Source organism: Pipistrellus hanaki, assembly GCF_964339955.1.
Source record: "Pipistrellus hanaki genome assembly, chromosome: 13".
Lineage (NCBI taxonomy): Eukaryota > Metazoa > Chordata > Mammalia > Chiroptera > Vespertilionidae > Pipistrellus > Pipistrellus hanaki.
In genome coordinates, this window is record NC_140515.1 from 23531875 (window position 1) to 23557801 (window position 25927).

General features: G+C 60.6%; 3 protein-coding genes across 8 annotated transcripts in view; 2 read left to right on the top strand and 1 right to left on the bottom strand.

Moving 5' to 3' along the window:
• Positions 1-4160, bottom strand: part of NISCH (nischarin) — a 34256-nt gene extending 30096 nt beyond the window's left edge. For all 5 annotated transcript variants that reach the window (XM_084902937.1, XM_084902938.1, XM_084902936.1 and 2 more), the window contains exons 1-3: positions 3914-4160; positions 1357-1440; positions 401-583 (exon numbers count right to left, since the gene is read on the bottom strand). In XM_084902937.1, the coding sequence (XP_084759063.1) occupies positions 401-583; positions 1357-1440; positions 3914-4009 (363 nt within the window). In that variant the 5' untranslated portion in view covers positions 4010-4160. The remainder of the gene's footprint in view (positions 1-400; positions 584-1356; positions 1441-3913) is intronic.
• A 1504-nt stretch (positions 4161-5664) lies between these two features.
• Positions 5665-8886, top strand: TNNC1 (troponin C1, slow skeletal and cardiac type). The gene is made up of 6 exons (XM_084903140.1): positions 5665-5841; positions 7202-7232; positions 7697-7843; positions 8117-8231; positions 8451-8587; positions 8675-8886. Exons 1-6 carry the CDS (start codon positions 5818-5820, stop codon positions 8704-8706), a joined length of 486 nt encoding a protein of 161 aa, XP_084759266.1. The 5' UTR covers positions 5665-5817; the 3' UTR covers positions 8707-8886.
• Positions 8887-14454: 5568 nt separating this feature from the next.
• SEMA3G (semaphorin 3G) lies at positions 14455-25358 on the top strand. 2 transcript variants are annotated; one of them, XM_084901862.1, is made up of 16 exons: positions 14455-14613; positions 16205-16365; positions 16471-16545; positions 17042-17161; positions 17434-17524; positions 17637-17753; positions 17982-18127; positions 18275-18389; positions 18481-18550; positions 18835-18979; positions 19244-19475; positions 19570-19661; positions 20335-20376; positions 20955-21183; positions 21418-21557; positions 22845-25358. In XM_084901862.1, exons 1-16 carry the CDS (start codon positions 14505-14507, stop codon positions 23283-23285), a joined length of 2325 nt encoding a protein of 774 aa, XP_084757988.1. In that variant the 5' UTR covers positions 14455-14504; the 3' UTR covers positions 23286-25358. The 2 variants fall into 2 exon arrangements, with proteins under 2 accessions (XP_084757988.1, XP_084757989.1); XM_084901863.1 differs by having other exon boundaries at positions 16483-16545.
• Positions 25359-25927: the final 569 nt, after the last annotated feature.

A 25927-nucleotide genomic window follows, 5' to 3' on the forward strand; every position in this document is an offset into this window, starting at 1 on the left:
ATGCCTCCAGATGGCAATTCTGCCGGCACAAACTGATCCCTTAATGAGTCTTGACTGTGAGCCAACAACTCCACGCTAGTCTATGCCAGGTGTTAGCTGTTTCTAATCTACCCCATCCATTTGGATAGAAACCTGGCTTAAACGCCCACAGACCGCTTTTGCTAACCAAAGTGCCTGTGGGGGAGGAAAGTCTCTCTGTAGTCATAGTCTGTCTAACGTAAGGTAAGTCTGTCGATGAACATGCTCTACCCACACCCCATCCCCGCCAGGGTGATGGTCCTCCATCTTCTAACTTCAGGATCAAATTCCAGCCCACCTCTCCTCAAAGCTGAGGTGTGCTGCCTTGAGCTCAGGTGGTTGTGGGCTTGCAGGGGAAAGAGAAAACCTGAGAGGAACTTACATAGAACTGAAAATGCAAGAAGTGAGCCAGCACTCGGGGGGCCACGCCGGGGAAGGTGGCCAGGAGTGTCTGGAGGTAGACCTCCAAATCCTTCTCCCTCTTTTCCACCAAACTTCTTGAGTTTTTCCCAATTATCTTTTTGGGTGGAAGCAGGTTTTTATCAATCTTCTTTTCTGCAACAAGCTGTAAAAAAACATAAGCGTGTCAACCACAGACCAATAGGTTCTGGTCTTTGCAAGATCAAGGCTAGCAGCCTGAAGGCAGATGCTTGTCTTGATGTCCCCAGCCCCTCGTGGCAGCTGTACCAGGATTAGTGACAAAGAGGGCACCTGGGCTTGGCCTCATCAAGCTTGTGAATATGACAAATACAGCATAATCCCAAACAGGAAGCTCCTTTTGGAGACATTTAGAAAAGGAGACATCCAGGCTCTTAAAGTCACCATTTTCTCCAAACAAGAATGAAAACAATCAGGGTGGTGGCCTGCTTTAAAACCTTCGGACTACAAATGACCCGGAGAAAGACATCTCTTTCCAAAAGCAAAGGAAGAAGTGGAATCACAGCCATTTTTAAAGTACAGGTTATAGAATAGCTACAGTCAGGTCAAGCAAGTTAAAACCTATTCCCTCCCCCAAGAAACTGTCCCGGCATCTCACATCCAAGCTAGGACTGGCTACCTTAGAACTAAAGTTCAAATATGCTCCTCACACACTGCCTTATGCTAGGGTTGAACTCCCAGGAGCCACCAGTTTTTCTGGCAATTAAATTAGTAAACTTATTTATTAACCCTACCAGACCTGAGACCCTGAACCTAACTGTTCCCTATACCTGGGCTCCGGAGCATTAAAGAATGCTACGGGCACGGAGTATGTTTTGTCCTAAAAGGAATCGGTGGCACCATGGGAACTTGGCCTAAAAGCCCCCAAGCTCTGAGACACAGGCCCCCAGCTCTCCTTACCTTCTCATGGAGGTCATGGAAGTCGCTGTAGCGGTGCTTGACTGTCCACTCATGGTTGCCATCGGTGACCTGAATGATGTAAACCTAAAAGAGGAAGCAGGCAACCCTTGCCTGGTCAGTGACAGGAGAGCCCCGCCTCACCCCCAGCAATAGCTGCAGACCCTTTCAAACTCCCCCTCCCCTCTTCCCTCCCCATCCCCCATCCCGCACCCCCCCCCCTCCCACCCCACAAGCTAGGCTGCACCTGACTCTTGCTGCGAAGCAGGGCCCCCTCTCAGCCTCAGCCTCCTCCATGGTCCTAGCACTGGACCTGGCACATGGGATAAGCCTGTGGCTCTACCCAACAGTGAGGAACAGAGCAGACTATCATACCAAGCCATCCCTTTAGTTTTTTGCCTCCATTCTCCAATCCAACCAGAGCTTCAGGTAAAACCACCCGTTCCGAGGCAGAACAAGGCCAGGTCTGGCAGAGCCAGCTTTCCTACTGGATTTTTCCCCAGGTGCCCTGCCTATATCCTGGAAACAAGCCCTTTTCCAATCTTTTTAGCTGGGTAACAGCTGTGACTGCTGCTAGGAACCAAGGGTCAAGGCACTAAGAAGCTGAGGTGGGGGGTGAGGGGGAAGAGTGGTGATGAATTATTAAGCCATAACAGAAGGCAAAATGGCTTAGCAGTTGGTTAGGGGACTGGGCCTTGGAGTCAAGGAAGACATGGGTTCAAAACGTGCTCTGCCATTCCCTGGCTGTGGCTTATGCATGAGTCACGTATGTAAGTGACCGGGAGTTGAATTTTCACTGAGCCTCTGTTCCTCCATCTTGAAATCTGATAGGTTTAAGGATCAAATAAGGCAGTGTTTCCCAACCTTCTCTCATGATGAGAATCACCTCGTGGAGTTGTTAAAACACAGATTCCTGAATCCCAACTAAGAAGTGCTAAACTAGAATTTTTGAGAACATATAGGTAAAATTGCATACCTAACTTAGTGCTCTGTATATAAAATCTGTTTTAGAGCACTAGTTAAGTATACAATTTTACCTATATGTTCCCAAAAATTCTAGTTTAGCACTTCTTAGTTGGGATTCAGGAATCTGTGTTTTAACAACTCCACCAGGTGATTCTCATCATGAGAGAAGGTTGGGAAACACTGAAATAAGGTAATCAAATAATATAAGGTAATGCATGAAAATGCTCTGCAGCAAGTGTTCAATGAAAAGGCAGGTATACTAACAATCAACTCAGCACACCTAGAGACAAAAATGGTAGGGCCATCACCCACCTTCCCCACACCCATTCAAAGGAGGGGCTCAGCCCTGCGGAATAGAGAGAGCTTTTGGGGGCTGACCCTCCAGCTGAACGCAGTCCAAGGTGATGATGGCCAGCCAGCCATTGGCTTAGAGACCTGAATCCTCACCTAGAGGAGGACCCCAAATCCTAGTGCCCCGCCCCTCTCTGCAGCAGGGGAGGTGAGGTAGGAAGGGGAGGAGAAAATCATCAACTCAGCTGAAGCCTCTACAGGGAAGCCATTTCTCTAGGGCCGGCCTGAGGCTCCAAGACCTGCCCATAGCCCCTCTTCCCAGCCTGGCAGCATCCCTCCCCTCCCTTCCGCCCAAGAAGGCAGAAAGAGCCAGAGGGATGGCCTTCAAGAGGAGGGTTAGGATGAAGGCCAAGGGGATGGGACCCAGGCGGGGCCGGAGCCCCCCACCCTGTGGGAACAAAGGCCAAGGAGGCTGAGAGGTGCTCAGGCACCCTCACCCCAGGCAGCCTTGTCAGGTCCTGACATCCAACCCAGGAGCACCTCCAACCCCATCATAGCCGGGGACGCCCCCCATTTTCTATCTTCCCCCGCCGCCCCCCCCCCCCCCCCCCCGGTCTCTCCCACAGCCTTGAAGTGTGTGCGTGCGTGTGCGCGTGTGTGCAGGGGGGTGGGGTCGGGACTTGCTCCCAAAGCTACGAAGACCCCTAAGGTTCCCGGGTCTTGCGTTTTCAGCCCTGAGCGACCCCCTCAGCTCCCCCGTGTCTGGGCTCCAACCCTCCCCCCCCTTTCTTGTCCCTGCCAGACCCCCCTGAACCTAGGGGCCCCAAACGCAATCCTCAAATGTCCTCACTTGAGAGCAAATCTCAACTGCGACCCCTGGCTCCCCAGATCAAGGCTCCGCCCCCTCCCCTTCTCCATGACCCGCAGGGTTCCCCGAATTCCACCCGTGACACCCCCTCCCTAAATCCCCTCCCTCCCCCCAGGACGGCGCCCCTCCAGGCCCAGAGGATCTAGAGACGCCTCTGTCTCATCCAGACCCCAATGCTCCCGCCATCCCTCCCTGTATCCCTGGCCCCTCCCCGGACCTAGCCTCCTGCGCTGAACGCGCCCCCCTTCTCCAAACCCCTTCCAGGGGCTCCTCCGGGGCCCGCGGGGCGCAGGGCCCTTCCCCGGGCGTTTTTACCCCAGACCCCCTCCTCCAAATCGCCGGCCCCTCCCCATTCTCCCCGGGTCGCGGGGCCCAGAGCTCCTCCCCAACCCCCCAGGCCTCGGGCTCCGGGTGCCGGCCCGCGCCCCCGCGCACCGTGTACGTGTCCACGAGCTCGGAGCCCACGACGCGCGCCTCCTTGGCCGGCTCGGCCTCCCGCTCGGGCCCGAAGCTGCGCGTCGCGGCCGCCATGTTCCGGGCTCCGCGGCGGCCCCGGTGCAGACAGGCAGCGGCAGCAGGGGGCGGGGTCAGCGTCCCACCGCCCCGCGGCCCCCTCGGCCGCCCGCGCCCGCCCCCGCCCCCGCCGCGCGCCGCGCAGCCATCTTGGCCCCCCGCCGCCTCTCCGCGCCTGCGCCCCGCCCCTCGCCCGTGATTGACAGCTGCCACGCCCAACGCGCGTGCGCAGGCCGCGCGGGACTGTCCCCCGGCGCCGGCGGTGCCTGCTCCGCGCGGGAGACGCTGAGGCCCGTGCGGGAGGCTTCGGGCAGTGCCGTACCGTTTGATGCCCCGGAGGACAGAAGGCCTAGCACTTCCCTGGCTACTCGAAGCAAGTACTGCTTCGCCTGGCCTCAGTTTCTCCCTCCGGAAAAGGGAAGAAGTCGCCCTGGGCAGGGCAGGTTCTGTTGACCTACAGACTGAAGGGTCCTGGGTTCGATTCCTGTCAAGGGCATGTACCTTGGTTGCGGGCACTTCCCCAGTAGGGGGTGTGCAGGAGGCAGCTCATGGATGTTTCTCTGTCATCGAAGTTTCTAACTCATCCCTCTCCCTTCCTCTCTGTAAAAATAAATAAATAAATAAATAAATAAATAAATAAATAATTTTTTTTAAAAAAAAAGGGAAGGAGTCATCACCCCCCACCTGGCTCTTGGGCTCCTCTGTAGGGAACGGATGGGGAGGGGGGCGTTGAAGATGGAAGCCGTGCTTAGAGCCCGAACAATAACTCTGGGCCAGTTGTGAACCTCTTCAAGACTCAGTATTCTCTGTCATATGGGCTCCTGGAGAATTGAGAGGGTTAAATTGTGATTATGGGAACTCAGTCTGGGGTGGGTGAGTGCAGCCGGATAGAAGGCATATGTGCTGCCCATTGGGCACAAGACTCCCCAGTGGGGTTCTACCGGAGCTTAAAAGGGCGACAGACTGGCCCTGGACCCAGGAACCACAGTGCCCACCTGGGAAGCACAGGCATAAAGACAGAGAGAGCTCCGACCCAGGACACACTCAGACTTAGGAGGAGGAGGTGATAACACAGCTGGGTCAGAAGGAAGGGGACAGTCAGGCATAGATGGGCATCTGTAGATGTGCTTGTTGGGTGACGGCAGCTGAGCAAGCCCAGAGCTAGTGCTGCTCAGATGAGGGAAGCGGTGTGGGGTATGCTCCTCTGGCAGCACTGGCTGGAGGGCTCCAGACGACTCTGCCCTGAGGTGGGTCCCCCCCCCCCCCCCCCCCCCGCACAGGACCTGAGCTCAGCGCTGGAGGCTTCCTTTAGCTGGGCCTCTACTCCCAGCCTCTCCGTGCACACAGCTGCCCCCCACTGCGGAGAAGTTAAGTTGAGTCTGGGGCTGCCAAGTCAGCCAGACTTTGGGCAAGTCATCACCCCCTCTGGGAGCCTCAGTTTCCTCATCTGACAAGTGGGAGTCAGATCATCCACCTCCCTGATTGGGAGGAGAGGTTGAGCTGCTGTGTAGAGAGGCCTGGCCTGAGCCCCACTGCTCTGTAGTTCCTGTGCCGTCCTAGGCTCATGTTTCCATTCATTCCAGAAAACTTTCCAGAGAGCCTCCCGGGGAACAAAGGGTAGGAGACCGGGTCCTTTCAGCCCTTCATCCTCCTGTCTTGGACGGAGGACACGGGGACTCAGGCCAGCCTGAGATCACCAGGACTGGGGGAAGGGGAGGGGCGGATGCTACAGCAGGGGCGGGCTGGGCCCGGAATGCAGCTGGGCAGGGCTATTTAAGTGCGGGGCCTCCTGGCAAGCCCAGCAGCCTGCCCTCTGAGCCGACAGCATGGACGACATCTACAAGGCTGCGGTGAGGGACGGGGACGGGTGGGCCGGAGGGGGAGTCCCTCCGCTCAGGATGGGGGCGACCAGGTCATCCCAGGGAAGTGGTGGGGACCCCCGAGAAGACCTACATACTTCCTCGAGGGGAGGCTGGGTCTGGTGTTCAGGGTGAGGAAGGGGCGAGGGACTCAGGGATGGGAGAGCGGGCGGAGGAGGAAGGAGGTCGCACCTTCCAGCATCACGCTTGCCTCTGTCTCCGAGGCTCTGTAGTCTGTGTCGCTGTCTCTCGGCCGCGCCTTTCTGCATTTGTGACTTTGGATCTTTCTCAGCGTCTCTATCGTTTTGTTCTGAGCTGTCTCTCTGGTGGCCCAGAGACACCCATTTCTGCCCTTCAATTCTGCTTCTCACACTCTCATGACCCGCCAGCCCCCGCCAGGCCCCAGGCTGGCTGAAGATGCTGGGGAGGGGGTGGTAGGGGTTGTGAGGAGGGGGCTGCAGAGTAGAATCCTGAGCTGGGGGAGGGCTTTGAAGTTAGGGACAGGCAGGGAGGGACTGGGCGTGGGGAGAGCCGAAGCTCCCATCTGGCCTGGCAGGCTCAGGGCTCAGTGGCTTAGCCAGGGGTTTAGGGCTGGAGCTTGGACACCCCAAGTCCCTCAACATTCTGTGGGGCTTCAGATGCTCTTCCATCTCGGTGCAGGGCTTAGTTTGCTGACCTGCCCCCTCCCCCCGCCCCATGCCTCAGAGACAAGGACATCTGACACAGACAACTGTCTCCGAAGGAATCCTCCTCTCCGCCCCAGGACCATGGCCCCACTGCCGGGCCGGGGTGGCTACAGCTGGCTCTGGGGTGCCCCGGCCTCGCCTGCAGGAGCCCGGGGAGCTGGGGGGGCAGCCCTGTGCCCGTGCCCATACAAGGCCTGGCGGGGCTGGGGACTAATTTTGGCTCCTGAGGCACCGGCAGGCCAGGGGGCCAGATAACGCCGCCCCGCCCCCGCTGCATGCCAGAGTCCCCAGAACAATCACCAGGTTTAACTTTGTCCCCCGTTAAAAATAGCCCAGTGGCCACTCTGGTCAGGTTACAGTGAGCGGCTTTACCTGCCCCCAGCCTGGTTTCATTGTCCCAACCTGAGGGACAGCTGTCCCTCGGCCACCCAGCTTAGGTTTCAGCCGGGCATTGGGTGGTCACGGACCATTGTTACTCGGGGTCACCTTGGCCCTGGAGGAGGTGCCCACCTGCCCCCCTGGCCCTGCTGGGGTCCCCAGAGGTCTCAGTGACCCGGGAAGGGCCTGCCTCTCTGGCTCCACTTGTCCCACCTGTGAGATGGGTTGGTTTCCTCACCAGCAGCTGGAGCCTGAGCCCGAATCCTGAGCCCTCTTTCCCTCTCCAGGTAGAGCAGCTGACAGAAGAGCAGAAAAATGGTGAGTTCCCCAACATACCTGCCGGGGGGGCCCCCAGGGCTGGACTCAGGGAGCGTGAGGACCCCAGGCTGGAGCCCCGATGCTGGAGCCCCTCTCTCTTTTTTTTTTTTTAAATATATTTTATTGATTTTGTACAGAGAGGAAGGGAGAGAGAGATAGAGAGCTAGAAACATCGATGAGTCATCGATCAGCCGCCTCTTGCACACCCCCTACTGGGGATATGCCCGCAACCAAGGTACATGCCCTTGACCGGAATCGAACCCAGGACCTTTCAGTCCCCAAGCCGACGCTCTATCCATTGAGCCAAACTGGTCTTGGCTGGAGTCCCTCTCTTGCTGTGACCTTCGGGGTCTCAGAGGGACGTGGGCCGGTTGGTCAGTGACCCCAAGGATCTGGCCATCTGGGGTCCTGGCTGCTGCGCCCTGACCGTCCCACTGCCCGTCCGTCCCCGGCCGGACACACAGAGTTCAAAGCGGCCTTCGACATCTTCGTGCTGGGCGCCGAGGACGGCTGCATCAGCACCAAGGAGCTGGGCAAGGTGATGCGGATGCTGGGCCAGAACCCCACGCCTGAGGAGCTGCAGGAGATGATCGATGAGGTGGATGAGGATGGTAAGCCCTCTGCCCCGCCGGGCCCCCGACCCTTAGCACCGCAGGCCACGGGGGATCCGAATCCCCGCCCTGCCACTCACTGCTCTGTCTGTGCTCCTGAAGGAGCCGTTTCGTCTCTGAGCCCCAGTCGCCTCATATATAAAATGGGTAGAATGGCCACCTTCCTCACAGAGTTGATGGGTGGCTGCAGCGAGAACACCAGGGTCTAGGGTCAATGGCTGTGCCAGCCATTCCGACGATTCCTCTCTCATGGCCGTGCCTCCCGCCCCTCAGGGAGCGGCACAGTAGACTTCGAGGAGTTCCTGGTCATGATGGTCCGGTGCATGAAGGATGACAGTAAAGGGAAGTCTGAGGAGGAGCTGTCTGATCTCTTTCGCATGTTTGACAAGTAAGTGTGCGACCCCTGACCTCTGACCCCCACTCTAGTAGAGCGGTATGACCTCCGGGTCTCAGTCTCCCATTCTGTGCAATGAGGGGGCGGGAGGCCTCATCTCCCGAAGGCCCTGCTCCGCTTGCCCCCCTCCCCGGGTCGTGGGTGGGGCTGCCTCTTGCCCCCCTTGGCCCCCGCCGGAGGCCCTGAGACCTCCCTCGCGCCCCCTCCCCGCAGGAACGCGGACGGCTACATTGACCTGGACGAGCTGAAGGTGATGCTCCAGGCGACCGGCGAGACCATCACAGAGGACGACATCGAGGAGCTCATGAAGGACGGCGACAAGAACAACGACGGCCGCATCGACTATGACGGTGAGGGGAGGGGGGGTAGCTGGATCTCCCGCTGCCCACGCCCCGCCCGCCCCCACCTCCGACCCACCCCTGCCCTTTTCCCCGCAGAATTCCTGGAGTTCATGAAGGGGGTGGAGTAGATGCCGACCTTCGCCTGGAGCTGCAGTTCCACCTTCCAACTCCCGCTGGCCCTGGGGCGGAGCAGGGGGCCGGGGCCCCCACTATGTATGTGATCCTGGTCATGTCCTTGACCGAGGGCCCTCCCTGGCTCCCTCCCCAGCCCTGGCCTGGGGAATAAAAATAAAGCCCTGCTCCCTGGAGGCCTGGTGTCTGCTTTCCTTTGGAGGGAAGGGGGTCTGTGGACATTTCCGGCCAGGGTTTACTCCTGCCCTGAGGGCCACTTCCTCCCCTCTCCCAGGGCCCAGGCTCCAGCCCCCCCACACACTGCCTTCCGCAGGAGGGGTAGGTTGGATCGGAGACCAGCATGCTCCGGACCCCGCTGCCTCCTTTCTGTAACGACTGACGCCCAGGGCGGCTGTTTCCAGCGACTCAGCATCTGGAGTTTGTGGTGGCCGGGGCACCTGCATTTCACCAGCTCCTGGGCAGCCGGGGTCCCGTGTCTGGAGGGAGGAATAACTCCCTGCAGCACCCAGCTAAGCCCGGGGTGCCCCTCGGCACAGCAGCCCAAGCTCCACCTCGGCTCTGGTCGGGGAGAGGAGGGCGCTGTGGGGCCCAGTGGGCCCATCTGTCACTCACTTGGACTTCCCTCCGGCCACCACTGACTCCCAGGGACCAAGGGAGCGAACCTGCCCTCCCCGTGTGACCGGCGAGGACCTGGGCCCAGCGAGGCACAGCGGCCGATCAAGGTCACCCTCCCGGGGAGGCTCTGTTTGATGGGCCAGGTGGGGTGGGAATCATTTCCACCTTTCTCGAACTTCAGAGGCTCCAGGAACCCATTTTCCCTCCCAACAGGGAGTGGAGGCTCAAGGCCTGGAAGGTGTCTAGGCCAGAGCTGCGGCCAGAGAGTGACACTGGTCTGGGGAAGGGGTGCTGCAGGGAAGTGGAGGTGTGAGCTGCCGTGCCTGCAGGAGGGACAGCTGCCATGGTGTCTGGGCTCCAGCCAGAATGCCAGCAGCTGTCCTTGCTCCGCCCAGTCCCTTTACAGCCTCTCCACCTGCGCCCCAGCCCTGACATTCCCCAGACAGGCCCCGCATTCCAGAGGCGGGCTTGGGATTCTGGAGATGCCTCCAGGGGAGGCCAGAGCTGGCAGGCGACCCTGCAGATACCTGGAGGGAGAGAAAAGGGGTTCCCTCACGCCTGCCCTTGGGAGCTGGAGAGCTTGAGGACCTACACGTGCACCCAGGAATGACGCCTCAGGAGAGGAGGCGGGGTTACAGAGGGCAGCACCACCCATCAGGGCACCGTTCCATGGTTTAGTCACCCCTACCATGTGCCTGACACTGGATACTGGGACGCTTCAGAGAGAGGCCGTCCCTAATGGTGTGGAATTTATAGCCACCTCAGGAAGACATAGGCAGTGAGGAACCAGCCTTGTGCTGGAATGAGGATTGCAGTGGCCATGGGGAGTGTGGTCCGGGAAGGCTTCCTGGAGGAGGTGGCACTGAGCTGAGGCCTAAGGAACCCCGTGGGAAGGCTTGGGAGAGACTGGAGCATCTCAGGAGCAGAAAGACAGTGTTGGGCTGAGCACAGAGGTGAGAAGGCCAAGTGGCTCAGCACAGCAGGACCAAAAGGGTAGAGGGAGGTGCACAGACTCAGGGCACATTTTGGAACTGGAAGGACTGAATGTGAGGTGTGAGAGAGTAGGGAGTCAAGGATGAAGCTGCTGCCTTCACAGGTTTGGCTCAGTGGATAGAGCATCCGCCTGCAGACTCAGGGATCCCAGGTTCGATTCTGGTTAAGGGCATGTACCTTGGTTGCGTGCATATCCCCAGTGGGGAGTGTGCAGGAGGCAGCTGATTGATGTTTCTCTCTCATAAATGTTTCTTTTTTTATTTATTAATATATTTTATTGATTTTTTACAGAGAGGAAGGGAGAGAGATAGAGAGCTAGAAACGTCGATGAGAGAGAAACATCGACCAGCTGCCTCCTGCACACCCCCCACTGGGGATGTGCCCGCAACCAATGTACATGTCCTTGACCGGAATTGAACCAGGGACCTTTCAGTCCGCAGACTGATTCTCTACCACTGAGCCAAACCGGCTTCGGCTTTCATAAATGTTTCTAACTTTCTCTCTCTCCCTTCCTCTCTGTAAAAACTCAATAAAATGTTTTTAAATTAAAAAAAAAAAAAAAAAAAAAAAGGATGAAGCTGCTGTTCCCTGAGAGATGGAAGCCTGAGAGAAGCACAGGTTCTTGGTGATGGGGTGTTGAAAAGTGGAGGTTCCTTTTTTCCTTTAGATTTTTTTTTTTTTACACAAAATTTTAATGTATTTTCATTTATTTCAGAGAGGACAGGAGAGGGAGAGAGAGAGAGATAGAAACATCAATGATGAGAGAGAATCATTGATTGGCTGCCCCTGCACGCCCCCTACTGGGGATCTAGCCCACAACCTGGGCATGTACTCCTGACTAGAATCGAACACAGGATCCTTCAGTCCACAGTGGATGCTCTGTCTATCCACTGAGCCAAAGCAGCTGATCCAAATGTTAAACAGCCACAGGACAATGAGCAAACAAGGCTTCTGCTAACTCACCTGCCCCTCTCCCTCACACTGTCAGCTACCCTCCTGGAGTTCTCTTCCTGGACCAGGATCCAAACCAGGATCACACACCGTGTCTTGTCATCCCGTCCACCTACTCTCCTCTAATCTGGGCCAGTTTCTCAGCCTTTCTTCATCTTCTGTGACCCGGACACTTGAAGCGGAAAGGCCAGTTGTTTTGTAGAGTCTCACGATTTGGGTTTGCCCGGGGTTTCCACGGGACCAGCGTCCAGTTCTGCATTTCTGGCAGGATGACCACCGGGAGATGGAGCATGTTTGGTCCATGTCACAGTGGAGCTGCGGCTGGAACGGGGCCCCGGAGATAAGTGAGAGGACAGAGCAGAGCTATGAGCTCAGGTGTCATCAGAGTGAGAAGCACTTTCCCAGCCGTGGTCCTGGCGGAGGCCCCGGGGAGAGGGTGTGTGGAGAGCGGTGGCCCAGGAGGGCACCAGGCACCCATCCCACATGGGCGGTCTGGGGGAGGAGACGTGGCCGATGGTGTGGGAGAGACTCTTCCAAGAGCCAGGAGGGGAAGAAGGAAGCACAGAAACGCTTCCTTGGGGGACTTGGAGGCTCCCGAGGCCGTGGCCACCTGGACACGAGGGTTTCATTGGAACAGAGGATGGAGCGCTGGACAACACTAATGACGTTTTGCAAACACTCAGGGGACAGAAATGGGCGGGAACTAGGGGAGTGTGAGTCCAGGGAAGCTCATTTAAGGGAAGGGGGGTGGGGGTAAGGGAATGGCCTGTCCACTGATGGGAATCGTGAAAGGGGTGTTGCAAGACCCAGGCAGGGCTGCAGAAGGTGAGTGGCTACAGGCCTCCGGGGGTGCACAGGGTCTGGGGATAGCACTGGGCCTCGATCCACGCTGGGCAAAGAGAAAGGGGGCTCCAGGCACTGCGGGAAGAATTGTGGCGGGGGGACACTGAGTGCAGGAGGGGTGTCCAGGGGAAGGGATGTTCTGGATGGAGGTACAGAAGGTCACATCCTTATTAGTGGTGACTTGCAGGACGGGCGGCTGAGGTGGGGAGAAGAGAAGGACAAGGGCCTGAGGGGCCAGGCGGCACCCAAAGCGTGTGGAAGGCTGATGGGAGTGAAGGAGGGGAAGAGGGACACCCCAAGGTAAGCCCTCCGTGACTGAAGCAGGAGGCCAGCAACAAAGAGGGTGCATGGGCGGGGCTGGGGGGGCTGGTGCCTTAAGAAAGGGGTCATCAGGGAGGGATCTCTATGGGATTGCCCCAGGGTCCCTGTTCCAGAATGAGGTTGGTGGGGGAGCGAATGAGGCATCTCTTCCTTCTGAGCACCCCCACCCTCAGAATTCTCGCTGGGAGAGGCTGGGCCGTGAACACACATCAGCCATGTATACAGCCAGGGTCTCCCAGGCTCCCACCAGCACACGGCATTGAGCCCCTCTACACGGGTCACCTCGTTCTGACTATCGTGCTGCCTTCATGTCTCTCCATCTCTTCTGGGCTGTGCCACCCCTTGCCTGGAGAGTGCTTCCTCCATGAAGCCGCCTTGATTCCCCCCACCAGGAGCCATCCGCCCCTGCAGTGCAACGTCTCTCACTGCCCCTGCTCTTCGTGCTGTGACTGCCTGGCTACTGCCTGCTGCCCCAGGAGGCTGCCGTTTCTTGCGGGTGGCCCCGCTGCCCTGCCCAGCGCCTGACACAGCGGGCGGCGTGGGGACATCCCGCAGTTCCCACTTTGTCCATTAGATGGCACAAGGTGTATGTGGCTGGGCCCATGGACTCAATCAATCAGGGGTACCTTTGGGTCTATTTCTCATCGGCAGCTTGCAAAGAGGGGCCCTTACCGAAGAGCACTTACCTTCTTCCCAGATTGGGAAACGGAGGCTCAGAGAGGGAGAGGACCTGCCTGAGGCCACACAGAAAATTAACCTTAGGTTTCGGGCCCCCCGCCCCTGTGCAGGCTGTGCGAGTGGGGTGCCCTGACCCCCGGCCCCAGTAGACCCAGGCCCCCCTGCAGCCTCAGCCGGGAGCCTGGCTGAGCTGAGGTCCCACCCCATGGCAAGCTGGCAGGAGGGAGACTGTTGGGCCTGCTGCCCAAAGCAGTGGCCACAGGCTGGCAGCGAGGCCCCCTGGCTCCTTCTCCAGCCAGAGAGCGGCCCCACCCCGGGTTCTGCCCGAAACAGCTCTCCAGGGAGAGGGAGGCAGAGGGGCTGCACCTCTCAGAGGGACCAGGACACAATCACCATCCCGGCAGCCCCCGGACAAGCAGACGGTCTGTCACACCCAAGGGGGCAGGAAGAGACAGAGACCCGGTGAGGGAAGGGCCAAGGCCCCACCCCATTCTCCGAAGTCAGAGGTGGGTGGTCTGAGGGCTGTCCGGCCGCCCTGAGGGCCCCTGACCCCCTGCGAGGATATATGCATATGTCAGGGGGCGGTGGGGACAGGGAGACAGGGTTCAAGGTCCTTGGGTCCTTCTCATGCTTAAGGGGCCTGACACGCTTACCTTCCACGGATGAGATGGGGCCCCCAAGTGCCACCCCCTGGAGTCACCAAAGCAAAAGAGGACCCCAGCCAGGAAGGGGCAGGGCTGGTGGGCCCGTTTCAGCCTGCCCTGTGGCCTGGGCCAGGTCCTCTCCTCTCTGATGCCCCCAAGTTTCCTGATCCCACTGGAATGGCCTCCTCCCCGCACACAGGTAACTTAGGGGGGCCGAGCCCAGGCTTCAGGGGGCTGCTGGGAACATGAACGGGGCCTGGAGTCCGTTTGTGGGGGAGGGGCAGAGAGCAGAGAGCCCCACCAGACCTCACCAGACCACTGACCTCCCATCTGACTCCTGCCCTCTTTTCCAGCTCCTCTGCCTTGTGACCTCTTGGTAGAGCCTGGAGACTTGGGTTTGTGGGCGTTTCTGTGTAAACTACCCACAGCTGGGTGGGTCTCCCCAATGGGGAACCCGGGAACTGACCATCTGGTAGAGGCTTCAGGGCCAATGGGGTGGAGGGCGCCACAGCAGGTGCATGGCAGGCACTCACCCCTTTCTCCCTCCTCCTCCCCCTCCTCCTCCTCTTTCTCCCTCTCCTCCTCCTCTTCCTCCCGCTCCCTCTCCTCCTCCTTCTCCAGCTTCCTGGCCCTGGACAGGGCGGAGCCAGTGCCTTATAAGTGGCAGGCTGGCTGCAAGGGAGCAGACTACAACCAGCAGTGGGACCAGAGGGTGGCTCCACAGGCAGCGACGTGCCCCGGTCCCCAGCATGGCCTCCTCGGCCTGGGCCGTCTGCTGCCTCCTGGGGAGTCTCCTGTTCCTCAGGGGCAGCCCCAGCCCCAGCGCCAGCATGCCCCGCCTGCGGCTCTCCTACCGAGGTACGGACTGCACATCCTGTCCATGTGCATGGTGGTGGGAACCCGGGACCCTGCGGCGCCCCCAGCTGTGGGCGCCCCAGCCGGGGGGCAGTCTGTCCTGCCAGCCGGAGGGATGCAGTCATCCCCTGCACGGCCAGCGGGAAGGACTTCGGGGTCCTTCGGGCTGCCGCCAGGGGCAGGCACCGGGGAGGAGGCAGGCAGGGGGAGAGGGACAGCTCCGGAGGCATGGCTAAGGTGGAGGCGGCGGGGACAGACACACTCAGGGGAGAAGCCGAGGGGACCTTTGAGAACATGAGAGAGATGAATGGAGACCCTGAGAGACCTCAGTGGAGATGGGCAGAGAGAGACGGGGAGGGGCAGACAGGGCAGGTCTGGAGGGTCTGTCTGTACTGGGTGGGGGCTCCTTGCTCAGGGCAGACAGTGAGAGAGCAGGATCCTGTCCCTCTCCTCCCCCAATGGGGGCCCTCTCCTTGTCCCCACAGCCTCCCCCTCACCCACCTGCCTCCTGCAGTCCGCTCCCCAGCGCTGGCCTTCCTCCTCCCTCTCCGTCCCAGCCCAGGAGGTTCGGCCACAGACCTAACCTGGGGCGTGGTCTGCGGCTGGCACAGGCCCCTCGGAATCTGTAGACGGCTCCTGAGACACAGGCTCTCCACCGGTTCTTCTTAGGGAAGCCGGAGAGCGGGGTGATCACCTTTCTCTGGGAATCTCAGTCAGTCTAAGGGGGAAACCCCCAGAATAAAATGAGGGGGGAGACTCAGGCTCTGGAGGGTATGATGGGAAAGATGCGGCTCTACTCTGGAGAGTCTGAATATCGGGTCTGGAGGGAGAGCTTGGTCCTACTGTTGGAGCTGTGGTTGTGGAAGGAAGTCAGGCTATACGAAAAGTTAAAGAAGGCAAATCCCCTCCAAAGTACTGTCAGCCATGGGGGGCTTCCTGGAAGAGGCTGGGTTTGGGGGTGGGGTGAGAGCTGGGCCAAGGATGGGCAGGCATAGGGTGGCCAAGGCCCCTTCCCATTCATCTTGTCTGCCCCTCGCCCACCATCTCCTCCACCTCCAAGGCCAAGGGTCCTTGACTCCTAGGACCAGCATCCCCAGGCAGCCTCCCCACACCTAGGGCTGGGTGGGCAGGGTCAATGGGGGAGAAAATCCTCTTTAGCCACATCCCAGACCAGAGCCTGCAGCCTGGCCACCCCTGGAGCCCCCTCTGCTGGGAACACTGTCCCCTGCTGTCCGCCTGTGCACGGCTCACACTCACCACCCTTCCTCCAGCTTGCTGTAAACATCTACACAGCGGGGACTGCACAGAACCCACATGGGCCACAGGGAAGGAGATGTTAACTGAAAGATCAGGGGCTAAGGCATGGAGGGGTAGGAGTTGGTACTGGGTGGGCTGGGCTGGGCTGGGCTGGGTGGGGGTTCAGAGCCCCCTATCCCACCCACCCCCGGGAGCCATTTCCCAGAAGCCCTCCTGGCAGCCCTGTGTTTGGAAACATTTTCCAGATGTGAGTGTGTGTGGGGCGAATGCACAGCTGGGACCCTCCGCCTCCACGCCCTGGCGGAGGGGCCCTCACCCCTCCCTTGTTCCCCTGCAGAACTCTTGTCTGCCAACCGCTCCGCCATCTTCCTGGGTCCCCGGGGCTCCCTGGACCTCCGGGCCATGTACCTGGATGAGTACCGAGACCGCCTCTTCCTGGGAGGCCGCGATGCCATCTACTCCCTGCAGCTGGACCAGCCCTGGGCAGACCCCCGGGAGGTGAGCGGGGCTGGCCGGGGAGAGGATCTGTCTGGGAGCTAGGCAACTCTGGGTGGGGGGCTGGATGGGGAAACTGAGGCTTTGGTGAGTTTGGGGGTCAGCCAGGCTGTGTTCCAGGTGCTGTGGCCGCCGCAGCCAGGACAGAGGGAGGAGTGTGTTCGAAAGGGACGAGACCCTGTGGTGAGTGCCCTTGGGAGTGACTGCTCTCAACCCTGACCCACACCCCGGGGGCCTGTGGCCCCTCCTGCAGCCGCCTGGGCCGGGTTATTGAAACAGACATGGAGGGCTCTTGAAGGTCCAGGAAGAATGTCATCGTAGCCGTAGCCGGTTTGGCTCAGTGGATAGAGCATCGGCCTGAAAAAGGGTCCTGAACAAAGTTCGATTCTGAACAAGGGCATGTACCTCGGTTGCAGGCTCCTCCCTGGCCCGGGCCCTGGCCAGGGTGCATGTAGGAGGCAACCGATCGATGTGTCTCTCTCACATCCATGTTTCTCTCTGTCTTTCCCTCTCTCTCTCCCACTCTTTCTAAACATCCATGGGAAAATACCCTCGGGGGAGGATTCAAAAGCAAACAGAATGTCACCATAGACCCCCAGGGCTGACCCGCCAGGCAGGGCCCCGGCTTGGACCTGAGGAGCCGGGAGCAGCCCCTCAGCTCCTCCTCCTCTCCCGCCAGGCGGAGTGTGCCAACTTCGTGCGGGTGCTGCAGCCCCACAACAGGACCCACCTGCTGGCGTGCGGCACCGGGGCCTTCCACCCCTCCTGCGCCCTCATCGCGGTGGGGCACCGCGGGGAGGTGAGCCTGGGCCCCCGGGGGCCTGGGGAGCAGGGACATTCCTCCAGGCGCCCGAACCCGCCCGTGAGCCCGGGCGAGGGCAGCGGTTCAGAGGCCTGAAAGGCGCCTTTGTGCCAGAGCCGACCCCACTGGCGAGGCCCTGCATTGAGGGTGGCTTCACACCGCCCCGCCCCCCCACTCTGCAGCTGCACGCGATGAGCGATGGCCGCTGCCCGTGGGGGGCTGGGGGCTGGTACTCCTTTCCCAGGTGACGCCTGCCCCCCTCTCCCCAGCACGTGCTCCACCTGGAGGCCCACAGTGTGGAGAGCGGGCGGGGCCGGTGCCCGCACGAGCCCAGCCGTCCCTTCGCCAGCACCTTTGTAGGTGGGTGACGCTCAGGTCTGGGTGGGCACAGGGAGGGCGGGAGCCGGCTGCGGTCCTTGGGAAGGGATGGCGGCTGGGCCCTCCTGCCCTGACTCTGCCCCCCCCGCCCCAGGTGGGGAGCTGTACACGGGCCTCACTGCCGACTTCCTGGGCCGCGAGGCCATGATCTTCCGGAGCGGGGGCGCCCGGCCGGCCCTGCGTTCGGACTCTGACCAGAACCTCCTGCACGGTGAGCCCGGGGCCTGCGGAGGGCGAGGCTGGCCGGGGTGGGCGCCAGCATGGGCAGGGAGGGGGCGGGAGAGCTGGCGCTGGGACGGAGGCAGGAGGGGCAGCCCGCCCCCCTGTGCCTCCTGAGACTCCGGCCTCCGGGGGGCCAGTCCCTGCTCCCTCCCCACTGGGCTCGGCCACCCGTCTTCCCCACGAGGCTCCCCGCCAGCCTCACCTGTCACCCACCCAGACCCCCGGTTTGTGATGGCGGCCCGGATCGCGGACAACTCCGACCGGAACGACGACAAGGTGTACTTCTTCTTCTCGGAGACCGTGCCTTCGCCCGAGGGCGGCCCGGGCCACGCCACCGTCAGCCGCGTGGGCCGCGTCTGCGTGGTGAGGGCGGGCGTCCATCCTGCACTGGCTCTTCCCCACCCTCAGAGAAGGGAAACTGAGGCGTGGGTGTGAAGCCCGAGGGGGACGGTGGGCGAGGGGGGAGGGCCGGCCTCTGGGCCGAGGCTGACCCCGGCCTCTGACCCGCAGAACGACGCCGGCGGCCAGCGGGTGCTGGTGAACAAGTGGAGCACCTTCCTCAAGGCCAGGCTGGTCTGCTCGGTGCCCGGGCCCGGCGGCGCCGAGACCCACTTTGACCAGCTGGGTAAGGGCAGGGCCAGGGGACGCCCGAGTGGGGGGTGGGGAGAGCCCAGAGCCAGCGGTGGGGGCCAATGGCCGTGCCTTCTGTCTCCCAGAGGATGTGTTCTTGCTGTGGCCCAAGGCGGGGAAGAGCCTGGAGGTGTACGCACTCTTCAGCACGGTCAGGTGGGCACCGCCTCCCTCCCCGCCCGGCCTGGGCTCGTCCCGGCTCCTCTGCCGCCCTTCTGCCTTCATCTCCCAGCTTTGCCGCGGCTCCCCGTCTCCGTCCCTGTCCGGGTGACTGGCTGCCTCTTCTGCTTCCCTCTCTTTACCTCTGCCCCGGGGTGCTCGTTTTTCGGTTTCTGCTGACTGCAGGCAGGCCCTGTGGCCCTCCGCCCTGCCCACGGAGCCAGGCTGCCCTCCCCCGCCGCCGGCCGCCTGGCCTGACTGTCCCTGCCTGCCCTCGGCAGCGCTGTGTTCCAGGGCTTTGCCGTCTGCCTGTACCACATGGAGGACATCTGGGAGGTCTTCAAGGGGCCCTTTGCCCACCAAGATGGTCCCCAGCACCAGTGGGGGCCTTATGGGGGCAAGGTGCCCTTCCCCCGCCCTGGCATGGTGAGTACCGTGGGGGACAGGGCAGGGCAGAGATGCCAGGGGATGGCATTGTGTCTGCACGCAGCTCCATCGCAGCTGGGAGCCAGGCTCCCGAGGAGGGGTGGTCAGGCGAGGGGTGGCAGGGAGCCCTGACCGCCTTACGGAGCCTCTCACAGGCGGGAGCAGTCCTCGGAGGTCGGCATGCCCAGACAGTGGGGCATGGGACAGGCTGGGGGGGAATGTGTGATGCCAGGATCCCAGGTGCCCCCTCTGTTGCTGCCACAGTGCCCCAGCAAGATGACGGCGCAGCCTGGGCGACCCTTTGGCAGCACCAAGGACTACCCGGACGAGGTGCTGCAGTTTGCCCGGGCCCACCCACTCATGTTCCGGCCCGTGCGGCCTCGGCGGGGCCGCCCCGTCCTCGTCAAAACCCACCTGGCCCAGCAGCTGCGCCAGATCGCGGTGGACCGTGTGGAGGCGGAGGACGGGACCTACGATGTCATCTTCCTGGGAACTGGTGGGTGGGCTGGGTGAGGTGGCAGGACTGGGGAGGTGTGCGGGTGCCTGGGCTGCTCCTTCCGCTCCTCCTGACTCCTTCTCCCCCATCTCAGACTCAGGCTCGGTGCTCAAGATCATGGCCCTCCAGGCTGGGGACTCAGCTGAGCCTGAGGAGGTGGTTCTGGAGGAGCTCCAGGTGTTTAAGGTGAGCGGGGAGGGGCAGATGGGAGGGGCGGATGGGAGGGGCGGATGGGAGGGTCCCTGGTCCAGCCCTGGCGACAGGGAAGCAGGAGCAAAGCACAGGAGGGAGATGGGCTGTCCTGACTGAGCTTGCACCAGCGGGAATGGAAGGGTTGGCACCCCCCCTGCAGAGGCCTTGATGATGCTTCTCAATGGCCGAGGGGCCTGGAGATGCAGTGTGTGAGCTGAAAGTTGGGGGGCCCAGAGAGGAATGGCCAAGGTGAGCACCCCTGGACAGAGCCCTGGTAGGCACAAGTCACTGTGAGGGGGTGGCTGAGACCCCAAGTGCCCATGAGGCTCCGTCGGCCCCTCTGCAGAATCAGACAGGGGGCCTACCGCGCCTCCCAGCATGGGATGGCGATTTGGGACAGCTGCTCCACGGCTGGGAACAGGGCCTGGGAGGGGATACTGGAGATGTGTGCTTTGAGCCAAGCCTCCTACTCCTGCTTGGAGGCCAGCCAGGGTGAGGGGACCTTTCTTGTAACCTGACCTCTGGGAAAGACTGTCTGGCCTTCGTAGCCAGGGCATGGCTGACCCGGGCTGGGAGTGGGGGCTCCCACCCAGGGCTGAGGGAGGCTGAGAGCGGGGTGCATGGAGGGCTCTCCAACACCAGCCCTGAGACCCTGCTGCTTCCTCAGGTGCCGACAGCCATCACTGAGATGGAGATCTCCGTGAAAAGGGTGAGAGCAGCTGCGCCTTCCCCCCGCCCCAGCCTGAGAGCTGCCATTCCCATGCCAGGGGCAGTGGGAGGCCCTGAGTAAGGGAGGCTGTCCAGATAAGGGGAGATCCACAACGCTGGCTCCTCAGCGGAAAACAAAATCCAGATTTGAAATCAAGCCAGGAAGGGGAACCACTTCTTAGAGGAGGACAGCTGTGTCCTTTCACATGTGGCACCTACCGTCTTCCCCCGTTTATCTGTCCGGTTTATCTTTGGGGAGGTCCCGACGTTGGTCCTGGGATTGCTTAAAGCAGAATGCACCTCTAAGGCGAGAGGCAAGTCAGGATAAAGGCCATTGGGGGCAGAGGACGAGGTGAAGGCCCTTCGAGGAAGGACCCCAGGTCTGCCCACCCCCTACATGTCCTAGCGCAGGGTCTGGGGCACAGCGTGTGGGTGATAAGCATTTTGTTCCTGGGAATGCACCCGTGGTTCTGCTTGGAAATGGCGGGGACCTCAGGAAACCCGAGGCGGCTGGGAGTCCAGCAGCTTCTGGGAAGCCCGGGCTCACCGTGGGCTCTGTCTGCTTGGGTCCCTCCCCAGCAAATGCTGTACGTGGGCTCGCGGCTGGGCGTGGCCCGGCTGAAGCTGCACCAGTGCGAAACCTACGGCAGTGCCTGCGCCGAGTGCTGCCTGGCCCGGGACCCGTACTGCGCCTGGGACGGTGCTTCCTGCACCCGCTACCGGCCTGGCACCAGCAAGCGCCGGTTCCGCCGGCAGGACATCCGGCATGGCAACCCTGCCCTGCAGTGCCTGGGCCAGAGCCAGGGAGGTGAGTGGCGGCTAATTACCCCGTGGCCTGGGCTCAACCCTGGGGAGGTGGGGCCTCAGACTTGTCCTGTTGTAACAGCCCACAGTTTCCTCACCTGAGAGGCTCTGTCACTGTACGGGGGTGGGGGTCTTTGGACAGTGACTGGCTTGGGGACTGATGGATCCCGAGGTCCCTGGAGTGCTGGCAGGGGCTCGTGGACAGCCCCTGAGACGAGCCACCTCCTCCCTCCCTCAGAGAAGGCTGCGGGGCCGGTGGCCACCACCACGGTCTTCGGCACGGAGCACAACAGCACCTTCCTGGAGTGCCTGCCCAAGTCTCCCCAGGCGGCTGTGCGCTGGTTCCTGCAGAGGCCGGGGGACCCGGGGCCCGACCAGGTGAGTGAGCACCCTGCCCCCAGTTTGCTTGTGTCCTTCGGTCCCATCTCTCCCTGAACCCCAAGTCCTGAGTCCTAGGAAGGGGTTCTGAGGGGAACATGCCACGTTCAATGGAAGAAAACGGTGCGGTAGGCCCCTGGGTGCCTGGAATGGGGTGCCGTCTCCTGCCATCTGGAAAGGCCCAGCCAGATGTGCCTGGAGCTCCTCCAGCGGCAGGGAGCCCACCAGCTCCCAAGGCACTGAGCTGAGCTCTGAGGGGTGGGTGGGTAGCAGAGATGGGGGAGAGGGAGGGGGGTCTGGGCTGCTCAGGAAGTCCCAGGCTTACCCATATGGCTCATCTTTGAAGGGGGTCTTTTCCCCAGGGGCTCTTGGCCCTCCTCTGCCCCAGGTTTGTGCGCCTGGCCACTGGCCCTTACCCCCCCACCCACACTGCCTGGCCCCACACTTCCTTTCTGGAGTCCAGCAGTCTGTCCAGGCTCTCACCCTCATCTGGAAAGTTCTGTCAGCCCCAGAGATGGCTTCAGTCTGGGGCCTGAGGATGGGCGTGGGTAGGGCAGGGTGAGGGACAATTCCCAAGAGCTCCCGCAGGCAGGGAGGGAGGGAGCGGGCTGGTCACAGGAGGGGCTCCCCTTCAGCTGGGGGGCTGGGGGAGGCCAGCCCTGGCCAGCTGTTGGGCGAGGCACTGAGAGACTCCCCCAAGGCCAGGCCAGGGAGCAGCGGGATGAAATTACACAGCACTAACTGCCCAAGCAGGCCGGCTTCAACACCCAGGCGCACAGACTAAAGCCCAGACAGCAGCTGGCCAGAGACCTGCTGGGTCAGAACGGCACTCCCGCCTCCCACACTGTGAGGGCGCTTGGGCCACACCGGCTGGGGCTGTGGGCCCTGCGCTGTGGGGGAAGCCGGCAATGCAGACCGGGTAGAGTGAGGGGGATTCTAGACCTGGGGTTACGTACCCCCCGAGTAAAAGCCCATATATACCCTCTTACCCTCTCTGTTCACTGGGAATGTGCCAGTGCCCACCCCCAGGCCCCAGAGCTTTGACTAGGGAGAAAACAGTCAGATTTTGGCAAAGCCCCTTCCCAGGCAATGGCCTGGGTTATGGGAAGGTGAAGCCCTGCCTGCCATTAGCTTAGTCCCCAGGAGTCTGAGCCTGCCGAGCTGCTCGTCCCTCCCTGGGAAGGGGAGAAGGGACAGGGGCGTGCCCACCTGGAGAAGCGGGGTGCAGAGAAGCTGATGGTGCTCTCCCTGCTCCATGGCCCCTCACACCCTCCTGGTGCCCAGCAGGTGAAGACGGATGAGCGAGTCGTGCAGACGGAGCAGGGGCTGCTGATCCGCAGGCTCAGCCGCCTGGATGAGGGCACCTACAGCTGCACCACCCTGGAGCACGGCTTCTCCCAGACTGTGGCCCGCCTGGCTCTGGAGGTGATCGCGGCTGCGCAGCTCAATAGCCTGTTCCACAGGGGGCAGAGGCCAGAGGAGAACCCGGCCCCGGGAGGCCTGGCCTCCACCCCCCGCAAGGCCTGGTACAAGGACATCCTGCAGCTCATCGGCTTCGCCAACTTGCCCCGGGTGGATGAGTACTGTGAGCGCATGTGGTGCTCCTCCCGGAGCCGGGGCAAGCAGGCCAAGGGCAAGAGCTGGGCAGGGCTGGAGCTGGGCAAGAAGGTGAAGAGCCGGGTGCAGGCCGAGCGGAATCGGACACCCCGGGAGGTGGAGGCCACATAGAAGGCAGAGGTGGGGGTGGTTGGGATGGGCCGAGTGGCCCAGAATCAGCCCCCAGTGTCTCCCACCCACCCAGCAAGGGCCGAGGGGGTCAGAAGGCTTGATCACCTCTTAGAGATGGGAGTCTCTGCCCCCCAAACCCCTACCAGGCCGTTTCAGGAAAGGCTGGGGGCCTGATGGAGAGACCCTGTGTTTGTTCCCTGCACCTTTCTGCTCTGAGTTCCAGACGGAGCCAGCAACCTCTGGCCACTGGCAACCCCAGTGGGCCTGCTATTTGTTCTCAGAGGTGGTCCCCAGAGTGCATTTCCGGTTGTGCCCAGAGGCAAGAGGGCTGGATGGTTCTTTCCCAGCTGCAGAACAAAGGCCATTCTGAGTAACCCTTAGAGTAGGCGTCAGGGTGCCTCTGAGGAGGTACTGGCAGGGTGCCCTTAGGCAGCCAGAGGAGGGTGGACATTGGCTCGAAGCTGGCATTGGTTAGACCTACACTGACTGAGCTGGGGAGGAAAAGAGGAGATACTGAGGAAGCAGACCCCCACCACACACACACACACACACACACACACACACGCACGCACGCACACTTTGTGCCCTGATATCTTGGTGATCCCTTGCCACTGTCCACCGCCTGTTCTCCATCACAGAATCACAGAAGCATAGGCTGCTAGACTCCCTGCAACCTGGGGGTGGGCTGGGCCTCAGGCCCCACTTCTTCCACCAAAGGGGCTTCTCAGCCTGACTGCCCTCCCGCAGGCTCCTGAGCTGCAGGCCAGGTTTCCTGGGACGCCCATCCCCTCAGGGTCTCCATGCTGCCGAGCAGGGTGAGGATGGGTTCTAGGAGAATGTCTTCCCCAACTGTGTGGATAGCTGGGGAGGAGAGGGCTGTCTGCGAAGGCGGTGCCAGCACACCACAGCCTGGGAGGGCGGCAGTGTGGCAGCTCTGAGGGCGTGCTGCAGCTGGTGGGCAGGACCAGGGGTAGGTCTGCGCCCAGGCGCACAGAGGATTGAGAGGCTTCTGAGATGGGAGAGGGTGGGACCCTAGGATGGGCCATGGGACCCAGGAGCAAGCATATGCTCAAGGATTCAAGATGGCATCAATTAGGTCAGGAGCCCCTGGGAGGCCAGATGTTTCCACCCTGGAATCTTTGGTTTCTGCTAAATAAGGGTTGGTCTTGGATGGTTCATTTATGAAGGCTCTTCTTTTAAGGGAAAAAATATGGGGGAAAGCTGCTAAGGACTCTAGGTCCTGCAAGTTCTTGGGGCTGAGGCTCGGGTGGCCAGGATGCATTCTGTCCGCCCATGTAGGCAGGTGTTCTGCCATTGGCGGCAATGTCTTTCTTGAGCTGGGAACACAGCAGAGGAGGACTTAACGAAAAACCGTTCCCAGCTTGCATATGAGCAGGGCAGTTATGCACAAAACTGGCAGGAGGGAGACAGGAACATCAGGTTCAAGATTCCCTCCTTTTAAAAACTGAGATGAATAAAGGAGAAAAAAGTAGATACAAAGCAAGACAGGGCTTCCTGTCCCATTGAATTCAAATCCAGACTGAGTCTGCCTTGGATTCTATCTCTTCCGCCCCCACCCGCCCCAACCGGGACCTGAAAGAAGCCCTCCTCCCCCCTTTGACTGCAGTCAGTGAGCCAGAGCACTGAGAGGAACCGGACAGCGTTCTGGGAAGCCTTGGCCTGGGGTTCGATGCTGGGCGGTAAAAGCAGAGGAGAGGACTGCAGAAAGGGGAGCTGGGGGAAAGAGGGGAGGGGGACATAGAGGGGAAGGAGAGAACTTAGAGCCCCAAGAAGGATGTCAGCTAGCTCTGCCCATCAGCCCAGGGGAGCCAGGAAGACACAAACAGGCCTTCAGTGGCTTGTAGGCTGGACCCAGGCGTGGCTGCCTCCGGGTAAGGTCCTCTGGGGAAGCTACTCTGGAGGAACGGAGGAATAAGGAGCTCAAAATCCTACACAAATACCTGCCCTTGGAAAATTATGGACAGCTTCTACCAGCTCCCACCCCCATGGTACTATGTGTTATTAACCCTGGAAATGCCTCTATGTGTGAATTCTATTTTTGTATTCAGATGTAAAGATGGGCTTTGTGATTTCTCTGTCTTCAGAACACACTTCCTCCAATTACTATTATTATTTTGTCCTGACCACCCTGAGCTCTGGTGAGGACAGTACAGTGGTCTACCACACAGAACCTACACGGAGAGGAATGGAGTTACTATTTACATCACATAATTATGTCATTACTGTATCTGTGTATTTCTGCACTAAACTGACTGAGACCATCTGTGTGAGCTGAAGTGAGGAGCCTTCCCCGTCCATTCCGTGAGGGACACGACCACCCTAAGTGGTGTTTTCTAGAAGGGAGGGCGGGCATCAAGGGAAGGAAGGAGTCAGAGGGTGTTGTCTATAAGCTGAGACTGCTTCTTAAAATAGGAAAAGCCTGCCCTTTGGGCTTCTGAGACTGACCTTCTTGGAACTGCAGGAGGATCCTGAGCCATAAAAAAACAACAAATGCTGGCAGAGGGCAGCCGGGCACGTAGGCAGCCCAGTTTTTTTTCACGACACTTGACATTTGTGACAACAACACTTGGCCCGATGCCCGTCTCCATCCCAAACCACATACCAACGTTTATTAAGGCCAC

Bases quoted from the DNA above. Each gene is read 5' to 3' on its own strand.
- TNNC1 (XM_084903140.1), top strand. From the start codon at position 5,818: ATGGACGACATCTACAAGGCTGCG. The intron at 5,842-7,201 runs GTGAGGGACGGG...TTCCCTCTCCAG, and splicing joins ACGACATCTACAAGGCTGCG to GTAGAGCAGCTGACAGAAGA. The intron at 8,232-8,450 runs GTAAGTGTGCGA...CCCTCCCCGCAG, and splicing joins CTCTTTCGCATGTTTGACAA to GAACGCGGACGGCTACATTG.
- SEMA3G (XM_084901862.1), top strand. From the start codon at position 14,505: ATGGCCTCCTCGGCCTGGGCCGTCTGCTGCCTCCTGGGGAGTCTCCTG. The intron at 16,546-17,041 runs GTGAGTGCCCTT...CTCTCCCGCCAG, and splicing joins GAAAGGGACGAGACCCTGTG to GCGGAGTGTGCCAACTTCGT. The intron at 19,476-19,569 runs GTGGGTGGGCTG...CCCCCATCTCAG, and splicing joins TGTCATCTTCCTGGGAACTG to ACTCAGGCTCGGTGCTCAAG.